The 27,451-nt window shown below is 42.7% G+C and overlaps 1 protein-coding gene across 1 annotated transcript; it reads right to left on the bottom strand.

Annotated features, from left to right (window-relative positions):
• Nucleotides 1-942: 942 nt before the first annotated feature.
• Nucleotides 943-26,580, bottom strand: cpxm2 (carboxypeptidase X (M14 family), member 2). Its single transcript, XM_071907684.2, has 14 exons — nt 26,190-26,580; nt 24,025-24,126; nt 18,808-18,917; nt 15,731-15,870; nt 11,858-11,942; nt 10,739-10,889; nt 10,292-10,380; nt 8,006-8,129; nt 7,605-7,801; nt 6,892-7,071; nt 5,440-5,737; nt 4,942-5,081; nt 3,945-4,044; nt 943-1,989 (listed from the first exon to the last, which is right to left on the bottom strand). The coding sequence occupies exons 1-14, from the start codon at nt 26,470-26,472 to the stop codon at nt 1,733-1,735; spliced, it is 2,256 nt and encodes a 751-aa protein (XP_071763785.1). The 5' UTR covers nt 26,473-26,580; the 3' UTR covers nt 943-1,732.
• Nucleotides 26,581-27,451: the final 871 nt, after the last annotated feature.

A 27,451-nucleotide genomic window follows, 5' to 3' on the forward strand; every position in this document is an offset into this window, starting at 1 on the left:
AGCCTATTGTATCTACTGTACTTAAAATGACTTGCAAAAACGCCTCCAGTGCTTCTTTGTTTCAGATGCACAGACTGGAAACACCTCGCTGGCCTCGGTAAGGAGCTACAGCTACAGAAAGCAGGGTAATTGGGAACATAAAGTACCGGCTCTGGTATATCTTATATTCTCCAGCGCTCTGAAATGATGACAGGTGTGCGAGCCTCCGTTCAATAACCTTTGGACTGGAGCAGAGGAGGAGATAAGAGGTGGAGGCCTTCCTGTAATTGCAGGTTGGATAGAGAGGAGGAAGGCTGCTGTTGTTATGGGCTGAGAGAGCAAGCCAGTGATCTGTGAAAAGCTCCAGCAGAGCTCTGATAATTAGAACCATGCCACCCCAGCTCCCACCAAATACAACCTCTCTACTGGAAGAATCCGATGGAATGACGCTTCAGATTACCTCCAGTGATTAAATCGAAGTTATGGAAATGAAATGGAGTAGCTTTTCTGTTAGGGACATCCAACTAAGCCTGATTGCTTGTAAAAATCAGAGTTAATGAATATGTTTGAGATGTAGAATAATCAACATTGTGAGAAAATTAAAGTAATGACACAAATGACTAACTAAGTCTTAGGAAATCACTTGAAACTGTAAATACTTTGACGTTATTTATACTACTTATACGAAGTTCCAGGAATTCTCTGGGTGTTCTGGCTTCCTCCCACAGTCCAAATCATGCAAGTCTGGAGGAATGAAGATTCTAAATTGCCTAGATATGAATGAGTGTGAGTGATTGTCTCTCTCAGTGTGTGTTAGCCCTGTGATGGTCTGCCTTTCACCCAGTGTATGCGGGGATAGACTCTTGTAACAATGTCTGATTTCCAGAGTGATTACTTTGTGTAGAACACATGAGTTTGTAAGGGAGCAGTTAAAGCAGTCCAATTTGTTCAAACATACTCTTTTATTAAATAATTTGCAAAAGGTAACGTGTATAAAAAAGAACAAATCAATGACGTACAAAAGGTCATTGAGTCAATTAGTAACATGGTTTTAAGGATTGCTTGCAAGGATGAAGCTTGTATAACTGCAGGTAATAAAGCTTTTGTAATGGCTTACGTAGTTGTGTTACATAAGTTAATAAGTATATACATGTTGACAGTCAAGGCCATTCCTCATAGCGACCAAACATTCCCCATCTTTAATTTGTATTTCACTTTTATTTTATATTAAAAAAAAAATAAAAAAAAAATAGAAAAAGTTCAAATGGGATTTTGGTCAGTATTTGTGCAGTATTTATAGTTAATGTCAAAAGGAATGAGAGAAGATGTCTTAGTATTTGTGATAAATTGAAAAAGAAAGGTCATAAATGTAAGCTTACACTATGACAGACTGAAATTCTTCAACTTTTTCAAAAAAGTTGAGGCAAATAATGAGATGACAAAGAGAGAGCTTATGCCTGGGTTAAACAAAACAAAACAAAACAAAACAAAACAAAACAAAACAAAACAAAACAAAACAAAACAAAACAAATCAATACAAATGAAAACAAATCAAAGCAAAACAAGCATCTCCTTTTAAGCAATCAACATTTTTCAATCTGTTGTCTCCAAACTGCAATTCCACTGGCAGCACTCTGGAGGAATCTGACAGAGGTCCAGACCCAGGCCAGCAGTCCTGATCAAAACCCAGTCTGATCAGAGCAGACGTTTGCTTCTTCTTCTTCTTCTTCCTCTTCTTCTTGATCCCTCATCCTTATGTTCCCAGATAGCGTTCTCTGGGCCTGCGAGCCTGGAGCTGCCTGACGGGCAATCTGATGGGCTGCTTGTTGAATTTTTCCATGATTTCTTTGATGCGGGACAGGTTCGTGCGGCCGATGGTGAAGTCGCACCTGGTGGCTCCGATCTCGTAGCCCACCTCGCACTTCTTGCTGGTGAGGCTGTAGCCCTCGGCCCTGGCCGTTACTCGGTACTCTCCGGGGTTAAGCAAGCGCCAGTAGTCGCCATCTGCAGCTGAAAACACACACACACACACACAGAGTAAATAAGTATGCTTATGTTTGCACGCGTGTGTGTGGTTTAATGTGGCTGCAATACACGTGCAATGGCCATTATGTGTCGGGGTGAGGTGGGTTATTCAGATGGGCAGTTATCCTGTTTAGAAGATATTCAGCCTTTAAAAGATCCCAATATGATTTGCAGTGATAATAAATGAAAACTATTCTCAGTGTGGAAACAAAAAGATTCCATAGAAAAACAGATCCAACCACTGGTAATTAGATTATATCAAAAGTCTTTCATGGCAGAAACACATGGCTGCTATCAGATGAAAAAGTCAACTTTTCTGTTTTATTTTTAAATTGACGACCATGAATTTCTTAGATTTCATAGTGGGTTTTGAAAGGGTTTCATGAGCTGAAGGGTTCTACCTATGAAGGACCATGTAAATGTGTTGAATCCAAATGAAAACATGACAAGCACAAAAACAGGAGTTACACATTTTGTTTTTTTTGTGCAACAGCAGCAATATGCAAATCTTGTCCTAGAAAGCCGAACTTAATACTTGGCAGCGGCAGAGAGTCAGCTTCACAAAAGCCTTCACCTAGGAAAACCCTAAACTGGAAATGAAAGTTGGAGAGAGTTCTTGCTGTTCTACTTTTGCGAGACGAGCTCCTCTGCATTCTTGTTTAGACTTTTTTTAAAAATAGCTCTGCTTTGTCATGTTGGATTTACCTGGTCTCTCCCTACCAAACGCTGCCTTTGTGCGGGCTGGGAATACAAGTGAACTCGTGCTGCATTTTCAGCCTTTGATTCGCTCACAAAGATGACAGTTTTGCTTCCTTCCCGTCATCCCGAGCGCCCGCCGCCCACTCGGCACCTCGGCACAGCCGCTAAGCCAAATGAAATACGATGGCGGTTGTGTCGCCGCTGTTGATCTACAGCCGATGCAAACAGTAACACGTCGACATCTGTGTTCACATCATTTACGTTCAGATGGCAGAAGGGGATCTAATTGTTCCCTGAAAACAGCCCAATATAAAATGCTAATGAGCTGTGATTCCGAGAAGCCCTGGAGTCTGGCAAAGCATCTTTCACATATCGATGTGCATCAGCAGCACCCGGGCTGTCGCTCCTGTCTTCCCAGTGATTCAGTTGATTCATCCTGACGCGGGGACGGGTCTTTTTGGGGGTCTGTCTCTGAAGGTACTTAGTGTTCCGAGACAAATTCAAGCCCGACTTTATAGTTGAAAATAAAAAGTTGAAAAAATAAGAGAGAAAATACGACACAATTTTCAAATGATCAGCCTAAAATGTTCCGTGACTGCAGCTGAGGGAAGCAAGGTTTTCTGGGAGGAAACGGTGACTTATACTAAGTTCCAGGAATAATAACGGCTAATGTCCTTGTGGACATTCGATTTCACGCTCTAAGTACAAAACCACTTTGGCTTTGAAGGCTGCATTTTTTAGGCATCAGCAAAGATTGCCTTGAGGATACACAATTTATTGGCAAATTCAATGTATAAGGCCTGCGCGACGCTCAGTATGGCTGTGAATTGAGTGTAATTCCAACCTGCGGCTCCGCTGAAATACATCAGCTGCTAAGTGTTTGGTGCTTTACATTTCTTCTTACAGAATCACAGGGACGCTCTGTTAGCCTGTAGATTTGCGCGTAGTAACTTAAGAGTGACTCACTCTGGAGAGAAAAGCTCAATGAAGAGTTATGGAACTCACTTAAGCCCAGAGGTAGCTCTCGCTGTTTTGATTGCAAAATATAAGCTGACTTACATAAGGCAAAAAATATCTGCACGCTACAAAACTGACAGTGACAACTACTTGTGTCATAACATGTTTGCTGGTTTGTTTTGTTGTTGTTTATTACTCAAATGAAGCATTCAAAGCTGCAGTTCTACACAGAATTTATAATCCTGATACTGTTAACACAGTTTCCAGCTCAGGTGCAATATTACCTGTGCGTATGTCGTGGCCGATGCCCTCCACAGAGATGACGGCATTGGCTATTCCCCGACCTTGCACGTCCCTCACCACACCTTTGATCCCACGATGCACCTGCACAGGAAAAGCAGAAACCCAACCATCTGTTTGCTGCTGCCCAAAGTCTGCCCCATCAAGACATATGATACAATGTATATTGCATGATATGAAGTACGATGTATAATGTATGATCTAAAGTTCAGCAGGACAGATAAATATTTCCTCACATCTTCCCTCTACATCCAGCATCAATATATAAACACTGGGTGAATCACCTTGTCTGATCTTGAGGCAAATGTAGTTTGCCTACTGGTATTCACTTGAGGAGTTTATCCATAAAATGTCGAGAAGGGAGCCGGTTGTTTTCTGATCATATATATTAAAGTGTTTGACCAGTGTACAGTTCAAATCCAATATACACTGCCAGTCAAAAGTTTGGACGCACCACATTTTTCTTTATTTTTTTTCTTTATTTAATAGTCAAGACATCAAAACTATGAAATAACACAAATGGAATTATGCAGTTAAAACAAATCAAAACTTTCTGATATTTTAGATTCTTTAAAGTAGCCGCCCTTTGCCTTGATGGAAAGGCAAAGGCTTTGGAAAGAAATTCATACATAGGATCAACTTCACTATTTATATTTGTCTAAGAAGCAAATTTCAAGCATTTGAGCGAAAGCCTTTAGATCAAAATGGCTTTAAGATAATGAAAAACATAGTACATTCAATCAGGTGTGTCCAAACTCTTGACTGGTAGTGTATGTACAGTATGTGAGCAGTTGCTAGGTTCTAGTACAGCACTTTTAAGTAAGCATCTTTACTGAGAAAAATCTGAAAACTTAATGAAGGTCAAAAGTCACCTCACAGATCCCTAAAAATAACTAAAATAATATGGCACCAAACAAGCATGTGTTTATGTGGCTTGTTTGTGTGTATGTGTGAGTTGCGGGGGCCGCTTTGCCTCTGTACCTGCTCCATGAAGACAAGCAGCGACTCACGATTGTTCTCCCACTCCTCTGGCAGCTCGCTCTCATGAGGGAATTTGTCACAACCCACATACATCGACAACTCAAAGCAGTTGGTGTGCAAATAGCTGAAATCATTCATACCTGCCAACAAAGAGAAATGTAGAGATGTAGAAATCTGTGGGCCGGCATCCAATTCAGAATATCTTTTTTGGCCATATATATAGTTATTTGACTGAGAAGTTGTGGTAGAATTAAGGGTGAAATGGATTTCATGATTTCTGTAATGATCTGTCTGTTGCCTTTGGTTTCTCATACAATGCTTCAAGCTGAAAACAGGAAGCACTAAAACAGCCGAGGAGTAGAATATTGAATATGCAGATGTGTGCATGGGTGCTAAACAAAGCTACAGCTCAAAGGCTCCGGGCTTAGCCGGGAAATCCCGCTGAACACAGCGTTAGGATCAGTGAGCCGAGACCCAGGTGGGTATATGGACACTAACTGCCAGCCGCAGTGTGCCAGGACGCCCCGTTGATGGTGCCATCCTCCTTGGCGAAGTCCTCGGTGTGGCAGACGCGCCGGTTGGCGTCGGTCATCAGGCGGTGGGTGGACGCGTAGGAGAAGGCCAGCCAGCGGAAGACGTGGTCGTCGGGGGTGGGGGTCTGCTCCCTGGTCACCCCATGGGAGCGGGTTCTGTCGTACGGGAAGGTCACCACCAGCTCCCCCCCCTGGAGGTTACCACCCAACACGAAGGGCATCTTCTCCATCCATGCCACCAGAGCCCGCGTCTCCACGGCAACCTACAGCGAAAGGACACGGGAGAGAGAGAGGAGGATAATGCGATTCATGCAATCATCTCAGTGCTGTGATTGTTAAATTAACTCCTGCGCGCTGAAAACAATTTCATTGCAATGTGAGAGGGTGGGCTTGGGGGGGGATAAAGATATCAAACTGGCATGTTACTATTTACCAGCAAGGTTTATAAATTGCACACCACTCAACGCTCACATGTGGTTTCAAAAGTAAAAGCCTCCGTATAAACTCCCTATTATTTATTCTAAAAAGTAAATAAATTGTCAGGAGGCGGCAAGCCACCCAGCATCCAGTGGCTCGTATTTGCATTTGTATGCACGTTACAATTAGGAAATAGAGCAAATTGCCCCTTCTGTGTGGGCTCATATTGTTCACCAGCCGTTCTACCTCCCAGCACTGGCTGAACCAACCGGTGAGGAGAATGAGGACAGTTTTCACAGCTTCCTGAGCACAGATGGGGACCCCAGCTCCACAGCTGCAGCAGCTATTCTTGAGGCGGTGTGTGACTCACTCATGGCTCTCGGTAACGTCAAAACACTCGTGAGCGTGAGCTTTTAATAGATTGCTCGGGTTTATATTAGCTCACAGCCACTTCGTCACAAATACCAAATACACCCCTCGCTCCCAAAATAGACGGCGCTGATATGCTCACGAGGCTGTTCTGCCCTTTCCAAAACACTTCGCTTTGGATTTGTTTCTTAGATGGGAGGAGTGGAAGTGAAGTTACTGGTTATTACATTGTCATAGATGCAGCACATGGAAGATACATTTTGATGCTACTATTTCAGATCATGTTATTGATTCTGATATCATCCTGTTTTGTCTTTGCAGTTAATTTGATGAAAAGCATGGAAAGCAGAGAAAGCTGTAAGTAATTTGAGTCTGTAGAATTATAGCTTTTATTCGAGTTATAGCACACTGTTCTAGGATTAAAACTGAGTGTTGAAGTTTGAATCCAACTGGTGAGATGTGGGAGTTCAAGAGGCAGTTGGTTGTAACTTGCAGATTTGGGGCACAAGTCTGCTGCTTCCATTAGACCTAGTCTGAAAATTATAGGCCATCACCTGGGGGGCTGCTGAAAAGTTAAGTGAGTTACAAGTCCAGTAATAACAGTGTATCAAACAGAGTCAAGTAGACTCACCGTGGCGTTTTTGGACTGGTACCACGCTGGGATCGGCACATGGTGGTTGAACATTTTGCGAGGGATCCACTTCTTGGCCTCGGCCTCCCACAGGATGGAGTTGAGATCGGGGAAGTTATGGTGAATGTCGATCCCATCCTGGCTCCATCGCCCCAGAGACCAGCCACTAAGCTCTGAACCCTGGGTAAACCCCACAGTATGGAAACACATGCTGACAATATGAAGGAGATACAGAGAAAATGATACAACGCACACACACATCAGGTCGCCAAATGACCTGATGTCATTGACTGTACAGTGGCCAAGCGCTATCAGACACGCTTTTAACCGGGTTACTTGTCTTTATCTATATGTGTTTCATTAATACTGAGTCTTTCATCTGACAGGCCTGCCGCTGATTTAATACCACCCCTATCTACATGTGTTTCAGTGGTATTTTTAAAGCAGTATAGGCATCACACATCCACTTTTATGTAATTTTGGAATGGGACTATTAAAATATAAGTACAAACAGCTACATTGTTCATAATGGACATATATATTCCACAGGCCATTCTAACCCATTTTCATGCACCTGCAAAGGCTAACATATAAATGCACATCCGCCTTGGCTCTTATCAGGAGAGCACACACCTGTCAAACAGAGACGGCGGTATTTTCGCCTGAGGCCAGTGCATGATATGAGGTCACTAATGGCAGTCTTGCAGACCTACCACTTCAAAGGCTTTCTCGTACCCATCGGGGTTGACAGATGGCAACAGGTGGATCCTGGTCTCCTCCACCAGGTGACGTATGCGCGGGTTGCCAGCCAGATACTCCAGACACATGAACTGCATCAGCAGCAGCAGCAGCTCGCGGCCCAGCACCTCGTTGCCATGGGAACCCGCCGTGTAGCGAAACTCCGGTTCACCTGGTCAACAAGGTTCACACAAGGAGGGGGGAGAAGGAAGGAGAGAGCGAAAGATTAAATATGCAATTTTGCTAACTTTAGCCACACAGAGAAAAACACACAGTTCTCTGATGTTAACATTACACAAAACACTGAATAATCACATCGCTGTTAAACCTATTTTAAGACATTAAAGCACACAGTTCCTTTTAAAGATATTCTCACCAACTTCATGCTCTCCGGGGTTGTCAGAGATCTCTATGGCATACAGCTTGAGGCCATTGTGGCTCTTGCCTATGTTGTAGATCCGGGTGATGTTGGGGCACATCTCATTAACCACCTTCATAAGCTGTGAGAGGAAAATAATGCAGCATCAGCTCTTAATACATGATGCAAAATTCTACAGAAAATCTCTGACATTAGACTAGCACAGCTCCCTTGGGGCTTGGTTACATATTGAGACACCTTGGCAATAAAATGCAATATCAACAGGACTGTGTCACTTAAGTGAGGAGGGGCTGTGTGCGAAGGGGTCAAGGCAATTATGAAACCAGGTTCGTAGAACAGCTGGACTACAGCAGAGCCAATTGAAATAACAACAGCTATGATTTAAACATATGGCCGAGAGCAGAGACACAAAGAGGAAGCGCGGCAGGAAAAGAGACTCGCATAACAAGCTGTTAAATAAAGTAACAGCATTAATTTTAGAAATCTATGTTTTGTTTACTCGCTGTCCCAGCTGCTGCAGAAGTCATTAATCAGTCAGGAGTGATGGGGTTTTAATTAAGCCCGTGTTGAATCTTGATTTTTTTTTTTTTTTTGGCTGGTAAATCATTAAACAAACATCTGCTTTTGTTCGCGAAACAAGGGAGCGCGAGGCAGCGGGTGAAACTCTTGCTCTCACAATCTAAAAAAGCACACTGCTCCCTTGATAATTATACCTGGCTTATATTCACCAGGAACAATGTAAGACACTTTTTAAAGGCAGTCTTTCTTTTCACATGCAGTATCTGCCGCTTAAAGGCAGTCTGGTCTTTGGGAAATAGAATGAACTTAATGGGGCTGATGGCATACTTATCTGCTCGTAGCAACTATGTACTTAGAAGAATGGTGTCATTAAAAAGAAGCTTCAAAAGGATTGTGGCCAGGATGTGTCAGGATAATGTTACACTGTCCTCTTGAGAGGATGTGGGCTGAGGAAAATGTTCTTTCCACGTGCTTTGTTTTGTCTCTCAACCCTCCGCGCTCTGGCAATATCAGCGTGGCCGAGGCCAGTAAACATTCGACTGGAGACCAATCAGTAGTGATCTGAAAAGCTCTTCGAAAAAAAAGCGTCGCCTTGGGACTACACTACCAGTCTGGACACGGATTTTCCTTTATTTTTCCTATTTTTTACATTTTAGAATAATAGTAAAGACATCAAAACTATGAATTAACACAAATGCATTTATGCGGTGACCAAGAAAGTGTTAAACAAATCCAAACTACCTTATATTTTAGATTCTTTAAAGTAGCCGCCCTTTGCCTTGATGGAAAGGCAAAGGCTTTGGAAACAAATTCATACATAGACATCAACTTCACTATTTATATTTGTCTAAGAAACAAATTTCAAGCATTTAAGCATAAGCCTTTAGATCAAAATGGCTTTAAGAGAATGAAAAACATTCAATCAGGTGTGTCCAAACTTTTGACTGGTAGTGTATGTCAAAGCGATATCAAGTAACTTCTCTTTATTTGAGAAGACATGATGAGCTATTTCCACTGGCAGTCTGTGAGGTTGCTGGGACCACACTGTTTAAACTGCAGTGGCCTCAGAGATAAGGTACCAGGTACCTGCGCAGAGAAAAGAAATGTCAAGGGCAAGAAGGCTTTAGAAGTGGAGTTTTAAAAATAGTCCTTCCTATCGAGGCTGGACTCCCTGCGTGACACCCATTAGCCTCAAAGGTTCAAATTTCCACTTAGTTCACTCTGATAATACGACTAAGACCATAATAAGACCACTGTTTTATCGTCCGCCACGCTGCCTGAGCATTCATCTGAGTGGGTGTCATTGTGGATCATAACAGCAGTTTGGGACACCTGTGGTCGGCTGCTTGGCAGAGCGGAGCTGCTGCATTACAGGAGATTATGATTCACAGCACTTGTACCTTCACAACCACTCAGTCACAGTGTACACACTGACAAATACAGCTGTCTTCCTTCTTAGTACAAACAGGCTACTGTTCATGACAACTATATGAATAAGTAATGATACAACCCATGAGATGCTTTATACATTTTCATTTGCCTGGTGAGGCTCTATTCATTTTGTTTGTTGTTGTTTTGTTCTTGCAAAGGACACAACTTGTCTGAAATTGGCTGACAGTAATGCAAGATGTCTTATCGCTCCACGTTCTGTCACTTTGCAGAAAAAAAAAAATGAGAGCTGAACCTCCTATGAATAAAACATGCAACCATCAGAATTACTAACAGGGTGATATGTGCTGTTGTCCTCTGTTTACTGCAACTTACCTGCCTCATCTCTTTGTAGCTGTGATGTCTGAAGTCTAGGTTGTCTGTGGTTGTGACTTCATTCCGTCTGTGGTAATAGTTATTGGGATCTGTGGGGAATCGGGAAACATGAAGTTACTGATATCCAGAAGTTGAACTGGAATACATGAAGGACGTGGATCCGTTCCTTTCATCTACGGTGAAGCCAAAGGAAAACATCAATCCATGCTTGGTTCTAAGCGCCAAGACCATAGATGGTGAGCATATGCTCTGCGCTGAATACAAATCAAATAGCAAGTGACTTAAAAAACTACTTTTTTAATTGGTCACTGAGTGATGTCTTGAACATTGGCTGAATCATATATCATACTGGGGAAGCCATGCATTCTCCAGCCTGTCAGTAGCTGTAAGTACATGCCAATGGCAGGAATAATGTGTCTGCTTTGGAGGCCCATACAAACCCGTCACCTGGCATAGGACAGCCAAGGATCTCCACTCTCATGCAGATGTTGCCGCTGTGAAACCAAGAGCGAGGGTTGACTCGAATGTATCTGGCGACCACTGGCGCGGGGAAAATGTTCCGGACTGGAATTTCCTTTTCCCTGTTGCCAATGAAGATCTACTGAGGCAAACACAGTCATCCCCATAGTGAATAAACAGCTAAGAACAAGATCTATATTTTTATGTGTGCTGGTTTAAGGCTTGGTCAACCTTATAATCAACATGCATACACACATACATATACAGCGAGTAAGCCTTCTTCCAGCCAGAATGTCCTTAAACTTCCATGACACTGTGAGTTTATTGAAAATATTAAATATGATGCCACCCGCAGCTTCAGTTCTTCTCTGTCACCTTTTGCCATTTTGAAAGATCAAACAGTGCAGTTTGGCATTTGGCACAAAAGGTGGGAGAGTGGGTAGCAGCGAGCTTGTTAGCAGAGACTAAATTACTGTAGGGGTCGCATCTCCCACATGGATGACATCACCAGCACAGAGAGTGTATAAATTACATCGAAATTCCATTAGGGGGGATTTGAACCACTAAAGAGAGCAACGAGGATACGATTTTCTACAAAAAATGACATTAATCAAGTTACGTTCAGTGATATTGGGATTATTACTGTGATTACACTGACTTTCAGCTGAAAACGGTTGTTGTAGTGCGTCGTTATGATTATGCTGTATTCAATTTCTGTCTATTCAGTGAAATCAAAGCCAAGTGCCCAATGAGAGAGGAGACACGGCTCTGAAAATGATCCAGGATGAGGTTCCCATCTGCTTGAGGATCATCAGTATTTACTATTGCCTCTCAGCTCATTAAGCTCGCAAATAAGCGGAGGCCCAAATCTTCCCTTGTAATTGCTTTCAAACAAGAATCCTTTTTCCTCTCAGGTTCTAGTTAATGAGGGGCAAAGTAAAACAAGTTTTCTTATACACAGCTAGTTTGCAGAGAGGAGGGATGATAGTGGTTAAGCTTGAGAGGGTTCTTTACACTGTGAAAATAATTGCCTGTATTGCGGATATGCGTCAGGAAATACTTGTAATAAATTCAATTTTCCTTTTAAACCTCATGCCCATTACTCACCAAGTCCTCTGACCCGTTCTTCAGTGTTATCCAGGTGTGGCTGTCATTGCTCACCATGACTTTGTATGAGGTCACCCAATCGCTCCTGGTAACATTTAAGCAAGTCGAGAGACGAGAGGAAGAAAAGAAGAGAAATATCCTGTTAGGCTGAATTCAATGCAAATGGAGCACCGAGGTGGCTGGGGGGATATTGCTTCGGCACTCATCCAGACAGGCACAATCCCCACGGGATGAAAGTTGCTTTATAAATAGGCTAAGAGGTCAAAGAATGCCATTTATACCAGTAGCACCCATTGAACCTGTATTACTTAAACTGTTGGAATGAGAGCAAAACTGAAATATGTCGTCCAGATGGTTTTGTTTTAGTCAAGCCTATGTAATAACAACTAAAGACGTATGAAAAGAAAATTCCACACCCCCCATACACCATACAACACAAATGGCTCATACTGTATTCCAGTTTATGTGACTGGTGTAACTCACTGATCCTATTAAGCCCGAATACTGGCAATTATTCTGAATTCTGACTAGCATGAATTTATTCACAAATTTAAGACTGGCAACTGTTAACTTTATGAAAAACTGACATCTTACTGTCTTCAATTTCAGTATTACAACTTCAAAGATGATGGGGTCGCAGTACATTAGGAAGTTCATATTTTAGATCTGTGGTTCCCCTTCCTTTACAGTAACCAGGCTAAGTCTTATATAGAGCAGGCGGAGGTGAGACATCAGAACAGTACAGTGTCTTTCATGTCTGTAATTGGATCTGCAAATGAAAGGCTTTTACTGACGACTTCATCTGTCATACAAGGCACAGTGCTACCTGATGTGCGGTATAGGGTGGCAGGGGCTTCTGCACTTCTGGATAAAGACATCAGGGCTGAGCCGGTCCAGTCCAGTAACAATTCCCAGTCCTGCTAATTAAAGCACTGTTATGAACAGAACCCCCTGTGCTGGCACCATAGACAGCTACAAGCCCTACAGAGCTAATTGCTGGGAAATTCTGTCTCATCCACCTAGGGCTCTGTGTCTTCTGCACCCTCAGATCGTGCTGGACTTGGAGGAAAATTACAAACGCAGCCTGATAAAGGATCTCCCTCTGCTCTGTAACCACACAGCAGTTTCCAGAAGTCTATGCCACCCTTTCCAATTAAGGAGTACAAAGGCCAGAAGTTGTCAAATATTATTACGGAGCCAACTCGGAGGGAAGGTAGAATGTAGGGAAAAATGTGAACATCAGCACATCAGCAGATAGAAAATGGTTTTCTTGGTGAACAGAGGATTTTGCACGCATGGCACAGGGGCATAGGGTTCACTTCACCTTTGGTGGTGGTGATGGTGTGTGTGTGTGTGTGTGTGTGTGTGGGGGGGGGGGGGGGGGTAACCTTGAGCAGCAAATCACACACTGACATACTACGAGTGATAGCAGTAGCCTAAATGCAACTACGTTTTCCCTCACTTTATCACCAAGATTGAAACAAAAGATGCACATTTACATGAGAAAATTATGCAGGTATGAGAGAGAGTGAGGAGAATTACTGGTCAATGTGAAATACAGACATTGCTAAACTGAACGTTAATGAAAATATGAAACGTGAGTCTAATTAGGGGCCAACTCTGTTGACGGTCCCTCTTGTGTTTCTATGTATTATTATTATTCTTATTTGCTGTTGAAATGCTTTTAAAGGCATGCATAAAAATGGATTTCATACAACTAGAGGAAGGGATCCATTCCACATGACCAAAGCCAATCACAAATTATGCTTCAGTAAAAATACAGTATATGCGTTTGATTTACTTTGCTTTCTAATACCTCATGCCCAAATGCCTCATGTGCTCTGCTGCTAAACATTACGAGAAATGGATGGTACAGTTTCATACATCTGGATTTATTTATGGCGTGTTAGTTACATCTAAAGTCACAATCGCAATGGACAACCTTGAAAAGCTAGCAACCGCTGTTTAGTGTTGCTGCAGAACAGCACCTAGCAGTAGTGTAGGTCTGTGCTGTCCCGTGACACGGTAAGTGCTGAGAGTCACAGGTCTGGCATAATGGAGAATCCAGTCTCTTAGAGAAGTGTGGGTGGAATAATTCAAGGTGAAGGACTATGACTAGTACTCCCTTTGCTCCACAGCAAAATGCACACATAATCCTTCGCAAGTCTCTCAGAGTGGGCTCTTGCAAACGCATATGTATGTGTTTGTGTGTGTGCTCGATGCTATATATCAGCAAAAGTGCTGCCCTACAATATAAGTTTGTATACATTTCAACTTCGTCTTAAAAACTCTCCACCAAATTAATCTTCAGGACGGGGATGGGAAGGTGGGTTGTAAATGCATATAGCAACATCCAAAAAGGAAGGTTTTCAGAGATTGATTGTTCGGCAAGAACAAGAGGAGCCTGGCAGAGGAAAGGCAGGAAAAGGACTGATGGGTTGAGTCAGTGGGAGGAGAGACGACACCCGTCTCTCTGTCTTTGGAAGCCAAGCACATGAGATGCCATGGAGACCTGATGGTGGTGTAATTCATCTCTTCACAGACACCGTCAGCACGGCACAGCTAGATGACTCATCCCAAACGGTAGTCAGCAAGCTCTCGGTGTCTAAGATACAATCTAAAATGTGTTATTAAAAGAATAATGAAAATCACGGTGTCCTTGTTTTTTTTTACCTGTCAACTAAAATGTGATGAATGAGCTTACAGTGTGGTAAAAATCTATTTTCTCGGGTGTTATTTTTATAATGTAATGACCTTTTAAGAGAGATGAAGGAATGAGGCTGCACTCTCTAATCAATCAAACTCACAAATCCTTAATCCCAGAGTGTGGGGATCAGAAAAGACTTGAAAGGAAAAGGGCAACACCAGTGAAGGTTCAATGCCATATGGATGAGAGAGAAAAGCTTGTTTTGCTATGCAGGAATATTATTGTGAAGTCAAAATTTGCAGTTTGCTTTAAAGGAAAATACCGGTATTATTTAGGGTTACAGCCCATTTACTTCTGTATTCGTCTACTTTACATTTCCCCCCAATCATTTTGCAATGCTGTATGTAATTAGTATTTTAACATTTACTTTATGATGTCAAACCCAGTTTGACATGTATTTGAGGGATTATTTCCTGGCGGAGGCTTCCACTTGTTCCTGTGGGTGTCAGGTGATTGACAGGAACCAGTGAAAACACTCAACTGAAGGCACAATGAAATAAGGATAAAACAGAAACTTTGATCAGACCAAATGAAGGCTTCACGTTTGCGGTGGTGGATTATCTCACACTGTGAATGGCAGAATGGCAGCAAATGGCTTCTTCTGAAGGGAGAAAAACAAGCCCTGATATCTCCAACGATGGCTGTGTGCAGACACCAGACGGAAAAATGTAAAGAAGAGGGGCAACCTAGACCGGTGGTTCTCAAACATTTTGGCTAGTGACCACTTAAAACAAAGCAATGCCTACTTTCGACCCCCATCACAGGCTGCATAACCAGAGTGGTGAACAGTAAACCAAAAAAATATTTTCCATTTTCAGGTTGTTTCATTTGATTATCAGCGGAGGCCTAAAGGCTGAAATTGAATTGAATGAATTTCACAAGAAAAAAAGACAAATTCAGACAAATTACACATGATAATAAATCTGTATAGTGGAGATATGTTTTTTTCCTATCCCATAAATCATCTCCCGAACCCCCAAAATTATCTTATGACCCCCCAGGTGATCTTCACCCCAAGTTTGAGAACCACCGACCTAGACGAAAACAAACAAACACTGGTATTATCCTCTAAAGTTGCTGAAGACTACAGCTTGGGGTGAGAAAGTTCCCATTCAAACTGTGCAGCCGTCAACATCTCAGAGCGTGTCCGGAGGGGTCCTACTCACGACCAGAGGGAGCTCCTGCCCTGTGTGACGACCCCTGTGAACTTGGTCAGCCTCCTGGCGTCCACCTCGAACCACTGCAGCGGGTCGTCCCTCCCGGCGCACCAGCCCCCGTCGTACAGGTCGTCTTCGTAAAGGCCGGCCTACCGGAGACAAGCAGCAGCTTATAGCTATACCAGAGGTGGGGACTCGAGTCACGTGACTTGGACTCGAGTCACAGTTTTAATTGTTTGAGACTTGACTTCATGCATGAAGAGAATACTTGAGACTTGACTTGACTTGGGTTCTGGTGATTGGGACTTGACTTTGACTTTGTTGACTTGAAAAGGTTTCTAAATTCTTGATACAAGTTATTGTGTTTGTGTAAATGACTTAGATTGAAAGTGATGAGATTTGTTCCAGCAGACGACTGAATTTAAATTATGTTTTCTGAATTTGTGTGGAATGATTGAATTTATTGAAGTTGAAACTGATTATAGAAATCAAACTCATGATGCTCTTACCAAGTTTTTATCCTATTAAAACCATGTTGCATTGAAAAGTCCTAGATATTTAGTTTTCTTTAAGATATTAAGTTGATACTGGACTCTTGATTTGTTCTGACTTGACATTCTACATTTCGATGTGTGGGTGTTCTACATTTAAACTTGGGACTTGACCTGAGACTTGTGCTATAAGACTTGGGACTGACCTGGAACTAGACTTGTGCTATAAGACTTGGGACTGACTTGGGACTCAAGCAAAGTTGACTTGGTCACACCTCTGATATATACACACGTATGTATAGTATGGTATAGCTCACCTGTGTTTCCATCAGTTTATTTGTTGCCGCCTCTTATCGCTACAAAGTGATTAATTCTTACCATGTTCCAGCCTGTTGATAGTGGAGACAGGCAAGTATGTAAAAGTCAACAAGGCTAAGATCATGTCAAGCTCATAAAAATATAAAGTAGATGTTTAACTTTGGTTCACCGGCAATCTAAATTTATGCTGCCCAGATAGGAACCGACAAGCAGGAGATAAGTGTGTCCTCTCTCGGTGTGGCTCTATGAGAAAGGACAGCGGGTAGCGAGGCAAGACTGTAAATTTTATAGTACAGGTAAAGGCGAGGATCATGCTTGAAATGGTGAAGGGAGTGAACAAGGGCAAATGGGAGCCAGTAAAGTTGAGTTATAGGAGTGAATGCAGGCCAAACCTGTGAGACAGGGCAGAGTGCTGAAAAACCCTGTCTGCACTTCTTTCCAATTCCCAGCATTCCTGAATTTTCTCCAAAAAATCTGAGCATACATTTTACTGATGCAGTGTAGGATACACTTTCTTGACACTTATTTGGCAGCGGCTATTAACAGCTGAAAATGCTAACCCAATTATAATGTATTAAATGCTACTGTATCCAAAAAGCCAGTACAACTAAGCGTATTGGTATAATGAATTGAGATTGTTGGCTTAGAGCGCGGTGTGTTAACAGTCAGAATGTGCTGACAGGCCACGTTGTTCATCTTCTTCATCCAAACTTAGATTATGACGGCATATGCCCTGGGTGTATAATAGCATTGCATCTTAATCATAACTGTCAAGTCACTTTGAATTACACCACTCTCATTATGGCTTTACACAGAACACCTAATCAACTGAAGGCCTGAATACAGAGGAATGGGGACTGACACATCTCTCTCTCACCTCAAAGACGAGTTTAAATGAGTTTGTTTTTCATAAGAAAATGTTTGTTTTTGATACAAGCCACTCTATGTAGTTTAGGAATGGAATTTGAACCTCTGAAATGTGAAAAAAAAGTCTATGATTTAGCTTTAGTCCTGGATAAATAGTGTTTACAAAAGAAAACTGGATCCCAGGAACAATGAAAGCAACTGTCCAGCAGCCTTGAACCACATTTCCAAAACAAAAATGCAACTCTGAGGTTTACTGTTGATTGACTTTGCTTGAAAAGGTTATTTTCGGATATGTGATGAGATCTAAAATAAGTTCAAAGTATTTGCGAATTATCTTTTTATCGTTCATTTTTTTCTTACCTAATGCACATCACACAGCTTCATTCTACTAGTTTGTTTACAACAAGGTTTTTCTGCCAATATGCAAAATCTCCCGACATCAAAAGAGAGGGAAGTTTATCAAATGAATATTATTCCCAACCCCCAATTATCACGAAACCGATGGTGTCTGGAATCTAAACATATCAGCTACAGGAGTGGAAATAAACTAAGTCTATTGGACACTGGCCTGATTCAACAGGCAACATCTGCTTTCTATGTGTTTCTCCAGATCTACTGATAATTTCTCTCAAGACTGGACACACAGTATCTCTGTCCCTCTGTGATCTCTGACGTGCACTCGCATACCCAAGGGTGCACACACACACACACACACACACACACACACACACACACACATACACACAAACACCAAACAACAAAGGCCTTGTTTTGTTGTTTTCTGACACATAATGCCTTGCCTTCTTGAGTGAATTAACCGTATGTGTGTGTTTCATTAATTGTACGCTTTGATTCAGAGCAGTGCAGCTTGCAAAAGATGAGGCAAACTGCAGACTGTACTCAGTGTAATATCCTCAAAGCGGAGCTTGCACTAACAGGAAATACCTCTTCTCCCAGATGCCAATCCACTTTATTAGGTTTGGGGATGTGCCCCTGGTTTGATGGCAACAGTATTGCTTTCTCTCTTGAGTTAGCTTTGGACTATTAAAATATGCTGTTTAAAGCAGAATGATAATGTCACTCACATTTAACTCTACTGAGCCACAGCATGTTATCACAATTTGCGTCGTTCCATGGAGTTACCAAATACAGTCATTCAGACCCGTATCATTCTCTTAATAATATTGCGTTGAAACTTAAATCGAAAGATATGATCTCTCAATCACATTTCTTCTCTATTGCTTCTTTATGGAGAAAATGAATCCACTTATTTGATTGGAAATATGCAGAGCAAAGCGTGAAAGTTTCCAGTGAGAAGTGATTTTGCCCAGGGTATAATGCTAGCCTGAACTTTTCCTAGGCTTGCTCGGCTTCCCCAAGCCACGCCAAGGCTTTACATTCCTGTCTTACCTGAATGTTGAGGCGCCCTCTGTGTGCTCCAAGGCCGTAGCGTTTCATAGTCGAAGCATGAAGCTGGAAATCATCAATCTTCAGTGTCTCCAGTCCCATTGGAGGGCATTCTGGTAGAGGAGAATGACAAATTGGCCTGCGATACTTGGACGATGGTAATTTCATGTATCATCTGTCGCTGCTACAGAAGCACTGCTTTCTTTACACTATAGCTCCTGAGTCAGGGACCATACAGTCATTAATAACTTGACTCAATAATAATGAGTAATGCAGACTTTGCACTGCTCAAATGTGTGAAGCTAATGAATGAGTGGCTGCACTCGCCACCTGTTACAGTGAGCATCTCTAAAAACAGCTGGTGTATACAGCAAACTTGCTTTGTCAACACACACTGAACTGCAAACAGTTTCAGTATCATTCTAATGTGCAATGCAGAGGTGAAAGCAGAACTTTTATGGGTGATTGTTACGATAGCAGTCATTATCCATCAGTGTCAGTGTTTCTTCACACTCCCTCTAAACCCATTTACATGGCACAACAATAAATCAAGGTGGGAAAGCATTCATCAAGAAACTCTCCTTTGAAGCTAATTTGAGCACCTGCCCATATAATACTGTGAGCCTGAAAGGAGGGAGAGAAATGTAAAGAGATCCAGAGTTTACCTGCCACCAATTTAACACATCTCAGCTGGTAAACAACTCATTTTGACTGGAAAATCAAAACATAAAAGGTGAGCCTATATGAAATGAATGGAAATGAATTGTGTGACTGGGGCTTTGATGGCAAGACACTGCTATGAATTTCAAAATGTGTCAAGCTACACAGGTGATTAATCAATTTGTACACTACGAACGGTTATTTTGAAATCTAATATGCATAATGTTACCTATCACAGTTATCTAACTGCAGCCTGAATGTATGAGCAAGTTAAAATGACTATATCAAATATCATGACCTTAATAAAGGACTACCCCGACACTTCTGGGAGCTTACCCAGTATTTGACGAGAGGATTAGTACCAAAATCGTCCCTGTGTCTCTGGTAGATAGCTTGTCCAGTGCACATGCTAACGCTTTAGCATACAGTATGTAATAGTAGGCAAGCAGCATTATCCTAAAAGTGAGAAAATGAGAACTTGTAGCAGCTGGTTAGTTAATTTTAATGACACGCGTCTAAACCTGCCAGGGTCGTTTAGAGGATTGGTAAAACAGACATAAAAGTTGTCAAAAATAATGTGTTTTCTATGGCAGGCGAGCTGTCCGAGAGACCACGAGCGCGACTCGTCTTGTTTACACAGGAAGTGAGTGAAGTAAGTCAGCCAGACAGCAAGTTTTTGCACTGTTGATTTGTTATGGATTTCACTAAAGATGAAGCTTGAGATTTTATTTTCATATTAATCTACAGGCCATAGAATAAAAAAACAATACCAATTTTGGATTACTAAAAGGTCTATCTTCATACTTTGGATTATGCTAGCTAAAGTGTTAGCATGCGCACTGGACAGAGCTATCTACTGGAGAAGATTTTGGTGCCAGTCCCCTCGTCAGATCTATTGGGTAAGTTGACTAACGGGCCAAACTCCCAAAAAGTCGGTGTAGTCCTTTAAAGCCTTTTGCAACAGGGAATCTAAAACTAGCTATCAATAGACCCTTAACTATGGACACTTAAAGAGGAGAGTGAGTTACCGGACCATAAAGCATTATAGCGCTGTGTGCGGTGTCTGAGAGCAGTGATGCAGTCTGCAGTGTGACCTGCTGTCCTTAATGTCTTGCTATAGCCATTCTGTAAGGGTATAGAATGGCATCTTAACATGTCATTTAATAACAGTCAGTATTGAGTCTTACTTTTCTTAAATCAAGTGAAAAATGTTGCCAGTGGGGTGAGATTAATTTCAGTTCAGTATAATTGCCTTGATACAAGTGGAGTGATTTGCCTTATTCTGCCATGTTTCAAGACACTGACAAGTGAAAGTGCATTGTAAACAAGTGGAATTAAATTACCTCATTTTCACTGAGACTGAATATGAGACCAAATGACTTGTTGACTAGATGCTGCGTTAACATGGAGATTTTTTGCAGTGAAGACTGCTTTAGTATGCCAATTATCCAGCAATACACATTGAGGCTACAGCAATGATTTGGCAAAAATGCAGCCTTATTTGAGGCAGTGTGCCTTTTATAATGAAAAAAACAGGTTTTATTGAATAAAAAGGAAGCTGCACATCACTTAAGAATGTTTTCATTTTCTACTAGAGGGCATATGCAATTGGCTTGACCAAATGCCCATCTTTAAGTGCTTACAGAGACTGGGATGCTGTTCACTAAAGAGAGGCCTTTGTGTGAGATTGGCTCATCTTTTTACACTACAATGGATATCACCCAGTGAGGGCCGAATGGGCAAATAAGGGTTGACGTGTGAAATCCCTGCTGGCCAACAGCTCTTTGGGTCAGATCAAGCTGTTTGCAGACTTCCCCAGACCACAGCTATGGAATTTCAGAGCAAGAATTTCCGATTGGGCACCGGTCTGTTTGTACATGCGGCATGTGCTGCACATGTCGCTGTCACACGGCCAGGGCTGCCTGCCTTCACAAATGAACACCCAGTATCGCAAGAGACTAAAAGTAGACCAAGGAATTTTCTTTAAGAATATACTGCACTTTCATCTTTCAAGGGACATGCGTGTGCGAAGTTGGTCACGTCTCTCTATATATTTGATCCATCGGAGGAGGCTGGCTCGGCCTTACATAACCATTCCGGTGGCCTGATTGCTGTGTCTGAAATACAGGATACCATCCATCACACTGGGACTTGTACAGAAGCCAAGGTCATTCTTTGAAAGGCGAAAGATAAAGTTTAGTGACATTATAAAAATTACTTTCTACAAGATCCAAAATCCACATACCATTACAGGATGTAATTTATGTTTAGTGCATTATCCAAACAGTTTAAAACCCAGTGAATTCTTGCTGTGAAACTGTGTTGTCAAAGTTGATTCACAAGCCAGACGCGATGCCACTGGGGTGACCAATTAGTATAGTATAGTGTTGTTTACAGTAACCCTACACAGCAATGAAACACATGTGTTGCCCTACTTGTGACCCTGTGCCAAAAAGCCTGTATGCTTATATTTCAAATCCACTTGGATTTACAGACACACTGTAGGGCCCGGCGGCACACTGTGTCCCCAGGCTCTGAATGGAGGGATCACAACTTATTAGGGTCAGCCCGGCCCTCACAGCACACCACAGGATCAAGGTTAACAGGAAAAAATAAACGGGTGCATGCCATTTTATCGAGCATAAATCATTATCTGCACGTAGTCCTCTACAAGACTCATAGAGGAGCAGAGTATTGTGCAATAATGCACGATGCAAATGACAAAACAGACAGTCAGGGTCTCGTGTGTTGCTAACTAGGCCACTCGCTATGTTACTGCTGAGGGCAAAAAAACAATTCCTGGGATCGAAGTTTATTCAGGCTATGTATGTCACAAGTCATTGTCTCACATCTGGTGCTACAGTACTGCAGTATTGTAGGGGTATGATTCATTCCTACTGTAATGTTTATGTAATGTAAGCTTTAAACGACTTCCAAACACAGCTTTTGGCCCTCGATTAATCAGTATATATTGTTCAAGACACAGTTTGAGCATCAATCTAAACACATGTGGCGCCCTGGAAACTTTAAAAATCAAAAATAAAATAATTGAACAAATTAGTGTGACTGCACTCAGTCATTGCTTTTCGCTCACATCAGCAGACAGCTGCACATCAAAAGCCTGTTTGTAAGGCTCAATGAACTTTCTAATTTTGCTTGTCTATGGGCCCAATCCTTCAAAAAAACCCAACAGCATTTTGTCAAGCTACTCAGCCACTGCAACTTCACTGTGCACATTTGACAAACGGCCGATATCTGTGCGGAAACATCTTGTTTTAACAGTACTCTTTATAGCTTTATGGCTGATGGGAATAATGAACGGGCTGTTGAAACATCCGTTTAATCAAACAGTGAAAAACCCTGCTGCACTTAAATCCAGCATTTAATGAATTCCCTATTGTTTTGGTATGTGCTGATGTGGCAATCACAGTTTTCTGAGTACTGCTCCAGCTCAGCTCCAACAATGGCAAAATAATTACAGAAATTTGGAGGCAAAAAGATGTTTCGAGGCTACAGAATGGTGATTAAGTACTTAATGTAAAAAAAGCGTGCGATTTTTAAAACGCTGTTCATAATTTTACCTATAAAACTGCAGCCTGTAACTGTGGTCCAGATAAATCAGCTGCTACCAAGGCATGGAGACACTAAGCAAACTTCACATAATTCAGAAAACGGCTCGGTGCTCAGTCACAATTTCAGTCATGAAAACATGATTTGGGAGCTTGGGCCTTCCAGATCTCGACTGTGTGCTGGGTTTCTTTATAACTCCTCGGCCGTGCCAGGCGTGTCAGCATGGAGTTCCCATTTTCCAACATGTTAGAAGAATCCCGCCATCCAAATTTCTGCTCAGAATCCCCGTTCGCCTCTCAATGCCAACTCCAAATGGCAGCTTTTCTACCTTTCTTGGTAGATTTCTTACAATAGCTGTAACATAAACACATAAATTCACACTTGGCCCATACACACCCATTTGTTAACTTCCAGCATTGTTGAATATAGTGCCTCATTCATGCCAGAAGAGCCTGACGCTGTGTAAATAAGTGTAATAAGGGCAATATATTGGTTCTCTCAATGCTCTGGAAAGTTTGAGGTCAAAATTCATGCGCTGTGTCTATGTTGTCATCTGTCTTGGACCACAGTGTAGTGATATACAATCTTCGCAGCACTACGACAGACGGCGTCCATACAGGAAGGCTACCGGGGCATCCCAGCTTCAGTTTAGCAAATATACAGTGATCCATGGCAACCAAACACAATGCTTCATCGGCAAAGAGGACAGCAGTGCCTCTGTGACTTGATTCCGCTTCTGAGAGCATCATCTTTATTGCCAGATTTTTCCTCTCAGGGAAAATAAGCGTTTTTTGAAAAGCGTTCCCGTTTCCAAAACATTTGTCATCTCTGAGAGAGTCGGTTTCTCTCTCTCTCCCGTCCTAACTGCCCCCGTGAAGGCACAGAGACGGCCCCTGCACATCGGAGGGGAAGATGAATTTCCTGAAATATTGTTTTATGAGATCATGAATTTCCCATGTGTGGTGGCAGTGTCATCGGTCCTTCACTCACCCTCTTTTATCGAGTTGTACTGGCCCTCGCCTTCTGAGATGCTGTTGGGGGTTTTCAAGGCGCTCTTCTTGTTCTTCTCAGCCTTTTTGGGGGCTGTTTTCACTAAGGAAGGAAAGGACACTGATGAAGTTGAAGAGTGTGGGTAGTCCACTCACCTTTAGTATTATGGACTGATTATTGAGAGAGAAACAGAATGACACAGGAAAGAAAGCTCTGGCTGGATTCAATCCTGGGCCACACATATGGATCCAGGACTGAGAACTAAACCAAGAGATGATTTCTGGGCACAGAATTTCAAAACTTTTAACCCTTTTGCTCCTTGCATTCAGTTCATATCTCCCATGTCTGAGGCCCACAGTAGCTAAGCCAAACATGCATTTCAATTTGCACTTGCACTCTCTCATGTTAGATCCTGGCTGGTGGTCATACCGTTCCGCTCTTGTACTATGATAGCACTTCAATTGACTGCCTGAGGGTTCAAAGCAATCACGAAAATGTCCTGCATAAGGAGGCAGGGTGGGGGGGCGGGGAGTCACATTCCAGGAGGAACTAAAGATGGAAGTGGGGAGCGTGTTTTTTATTTGACTGAGTGTCAGGTCAGGATAGGCCCCACGTGATAACAATCCTTCTCGCATCTGAAAGTCTTTATTCTCTTCTCAAGTCTGTCTTATTTCTAACTAATGTGCTGGAAATCATTTTAACTTCAAGTCCTTGCTATTCTATATACACGGTTCCTACAAAAAACTGCTTATATGATACAGTATGATGGACATATGTTAAACAAATCACTATCATGAAAAGGAAAATAGTGACTTGTGTATGTTCTGCTGGTCGTATTCCCTCTGCAGTCCCACCTGCAGCAGGTATCCCTGCTGAGACACGTGAGGCCGGATGCCTGAACCATTAAGTCACTGTCGACACAGCTGCTCCAGATTACCTGCCACCAGCCAGGCCGGACCAACCTGCCTTCATGCGTGTTACTGTCCTCCAATCACCTGGCAGGATTTCTACATGCCTACGAACCTGCTACTGCATGCGCTGCGAGCCCCATAGAGAGGGCTTGGAGCCGCAGTAAATATGTTTGTATGGACTGTAATGGGTCGGTGTAGGGATCCTGCCATTGCTTTTGGGAAAACGTGGATTTCACATGTGTTCAGCGCGACGTGGTTCCTAATGCAGTCCTGACCTCCGCCGTGCTTGAGGCTGTTGATATTGCTGTTGTGTGGAAGCTACGCAGAAACCTGGCTCTGATCTATGTGTATGGGGGTGGGGGGGTTTAAGGAGCCGGACTACCTGAGGAGATTATTGTTGCTCTTTTCCTCTGCACATCCATCACCATGTGAATTGAATTCAGCTGCTGCTCTTCAGTCCCAGAGGACACCAGGTTCTTGTCTGAGCCCCAAATGTTCCGTTTGAATTCATCAAGCAGCATAAGAGTGTCTGTGGTCCATTAGTTGTCTTTGAGGAGAAAGTAGGCCAACTTATAGCTTTCTGTGTAATACCAAGCTGCAACTTCATTGAGAATTCATTTTGGACTTTTATCTTGTCCTTCAAATCACATTTGTAAAGTGTCCCTATTGGTTTAACTGACACAATACCAGGCATTAGTACTATTTAATGTCAATTCATATGGTCAGCTGTCTGATCATCTCTATTGACACACACATTAGCACACATCTTGCAAAGCTTTCTGTACTGTGTTTGTCTGATTGGAAGGTTTTATCTAAATTTATCCTGACATACAAAAAGTCACAAGGATTAGCCATGCACTGTCATCTAGTTGTACCATTGTTTCACAGGGTCACTTCAAAAGTTTCAGATAGTTTTGAGAAGTTGAGAACTCTGGCTAGCTTTTATAAGACTGTGTGTAACTTTACAGCTTTGTTAACCTAGAAGCTGCTGCCACACACACTCCTGTTAGGTGCCTTTGATTTAAAGTTCCCAGCAAGTAAAATGCTATTTCTACAGATACACTAACTTTTAAAAAAAAGCACTAGTAATATTTTAACAACCCTGCTGATGGATGCACCAATAAAATCATGTGGATCTGTGGAGGATTTGTAGAGCACAAATAAACTTTTACTGTCCTCAAGAGAGTTTCTAACTGAAATATTAAGAAAACCATTTTCTCAAGTTATCAAGCTGACAGATGGGAGTGCTTTTACCTGATTTAGCTTCAGTGGTGGCTTTTTCTGTCTGCCTGCTGTTCTCTGCCTTTCCCTTGGGTGTTTTCTTGGCAGGGGTCTGGCCGGGGTGCTCCTGCCTGTCAGACACCGAGGCCACAGGCTCCTCCGCTCCCTGGACCCGGCTGTACTGTTCCCTTGTCAGCAGCTCCTGCATGTAGTAATCCTCGTCCTCGGCGGCGTAGCCGTGGCTGAGGTCCGCGAGCCCCGCGAGGAGTCCCAGCAGAGCCAGGAGGGTGAGGAGGCTGAGGCGCTGTCTTCCCATGACCCCGGGGATCGTCTCCAGCTGAGAGTCCCGATGCCGTCTCCGGAGGAGCCTGCTACTGCTGCCAGGCTGCGTCCCATCAACTGCTCCCCTTCCCCTTCTCCCTTTCCCCACTCCGGCGCAGGGAGTTCACAAAGTTCTCGGAACGCTCCAAGTCACTGACGAAAGCAGCGGAGCCAGAGGGTCCATGGACGCCTCAGCCTGGGAAAAATGCAGGGAGGGAGGGAGAAACACACAGAGAGCAGGAGACAAGGGAGAGGAGAGGAGAGGGACAGAGATAGGGGGGGAGAGACAGTAAGTGATTTTCTCCTTTTAGATGTTGGCAGGTGGCTGAAGCTCAAATAGAAGTTTTTTTTTTTAAGTTTTAAACTAATCTAGGCTGCTGACACACTACACAGTCATTTAATTGGAGTGAGATGGGCATTAGAAGCTCTCTGGGAAGCATGCATTGACACTTCCACTTACGGGATCTGCTTTCATCTACATCTCCTCCCACTCTGTCTGGGGCAGCGGCTGTTGTAATCGGAGGAAAGTTTGCTCTATTCTGCAGGGGGAACCAACTAGGGGAGTTAAACAGCTCTTAACCCATTTGCCCATTCAGTGAAGCATCCAGATGAGAAGCAGAGGCGAGTCTCTTGATCTCTCTAGGGGTACAGTTGCTGCCCAGACTGGAACAAAACACACAAGAAACAAATAGCAGCCATCTGCCCGTTTTGCTCCAATTTTAACAATAAGGCACAGTGGGTGTACAGCTGTTATAATCTAGTAAGTGTGTACTTATTGCTTTAAAATGTCAACTACAGTGCATGATCTCTCCTATACTGGGACAGTAATTACCTTGTTGCTGCTCTCCATACTGCCTCATTGTTTTAGCCAAGACCTGTTTGGACTCAGCACTAGTTTACACATTAATGAGCGGCGGAGGTTTAACAGAACAACTCTCTCTGCAGCATCCAGGCATGTTCCAACACAGGGATGG

The sequence above is a fragment of the Centroberyx gerrardi genome, chromosome 20 (genome assembly GCF_048128805.1).
Source record: "Centroberyx gerrardi isolate f3 chromosome 20, fCenGer3.hap1.cur.20231027, whole genome shotgun sequence".
NCBI lineage: Eukaryota > Metazoa > Chordata > Actinopteri > Beryciformes > Berycidae > Centroberyx > Centroberyx gerrardi.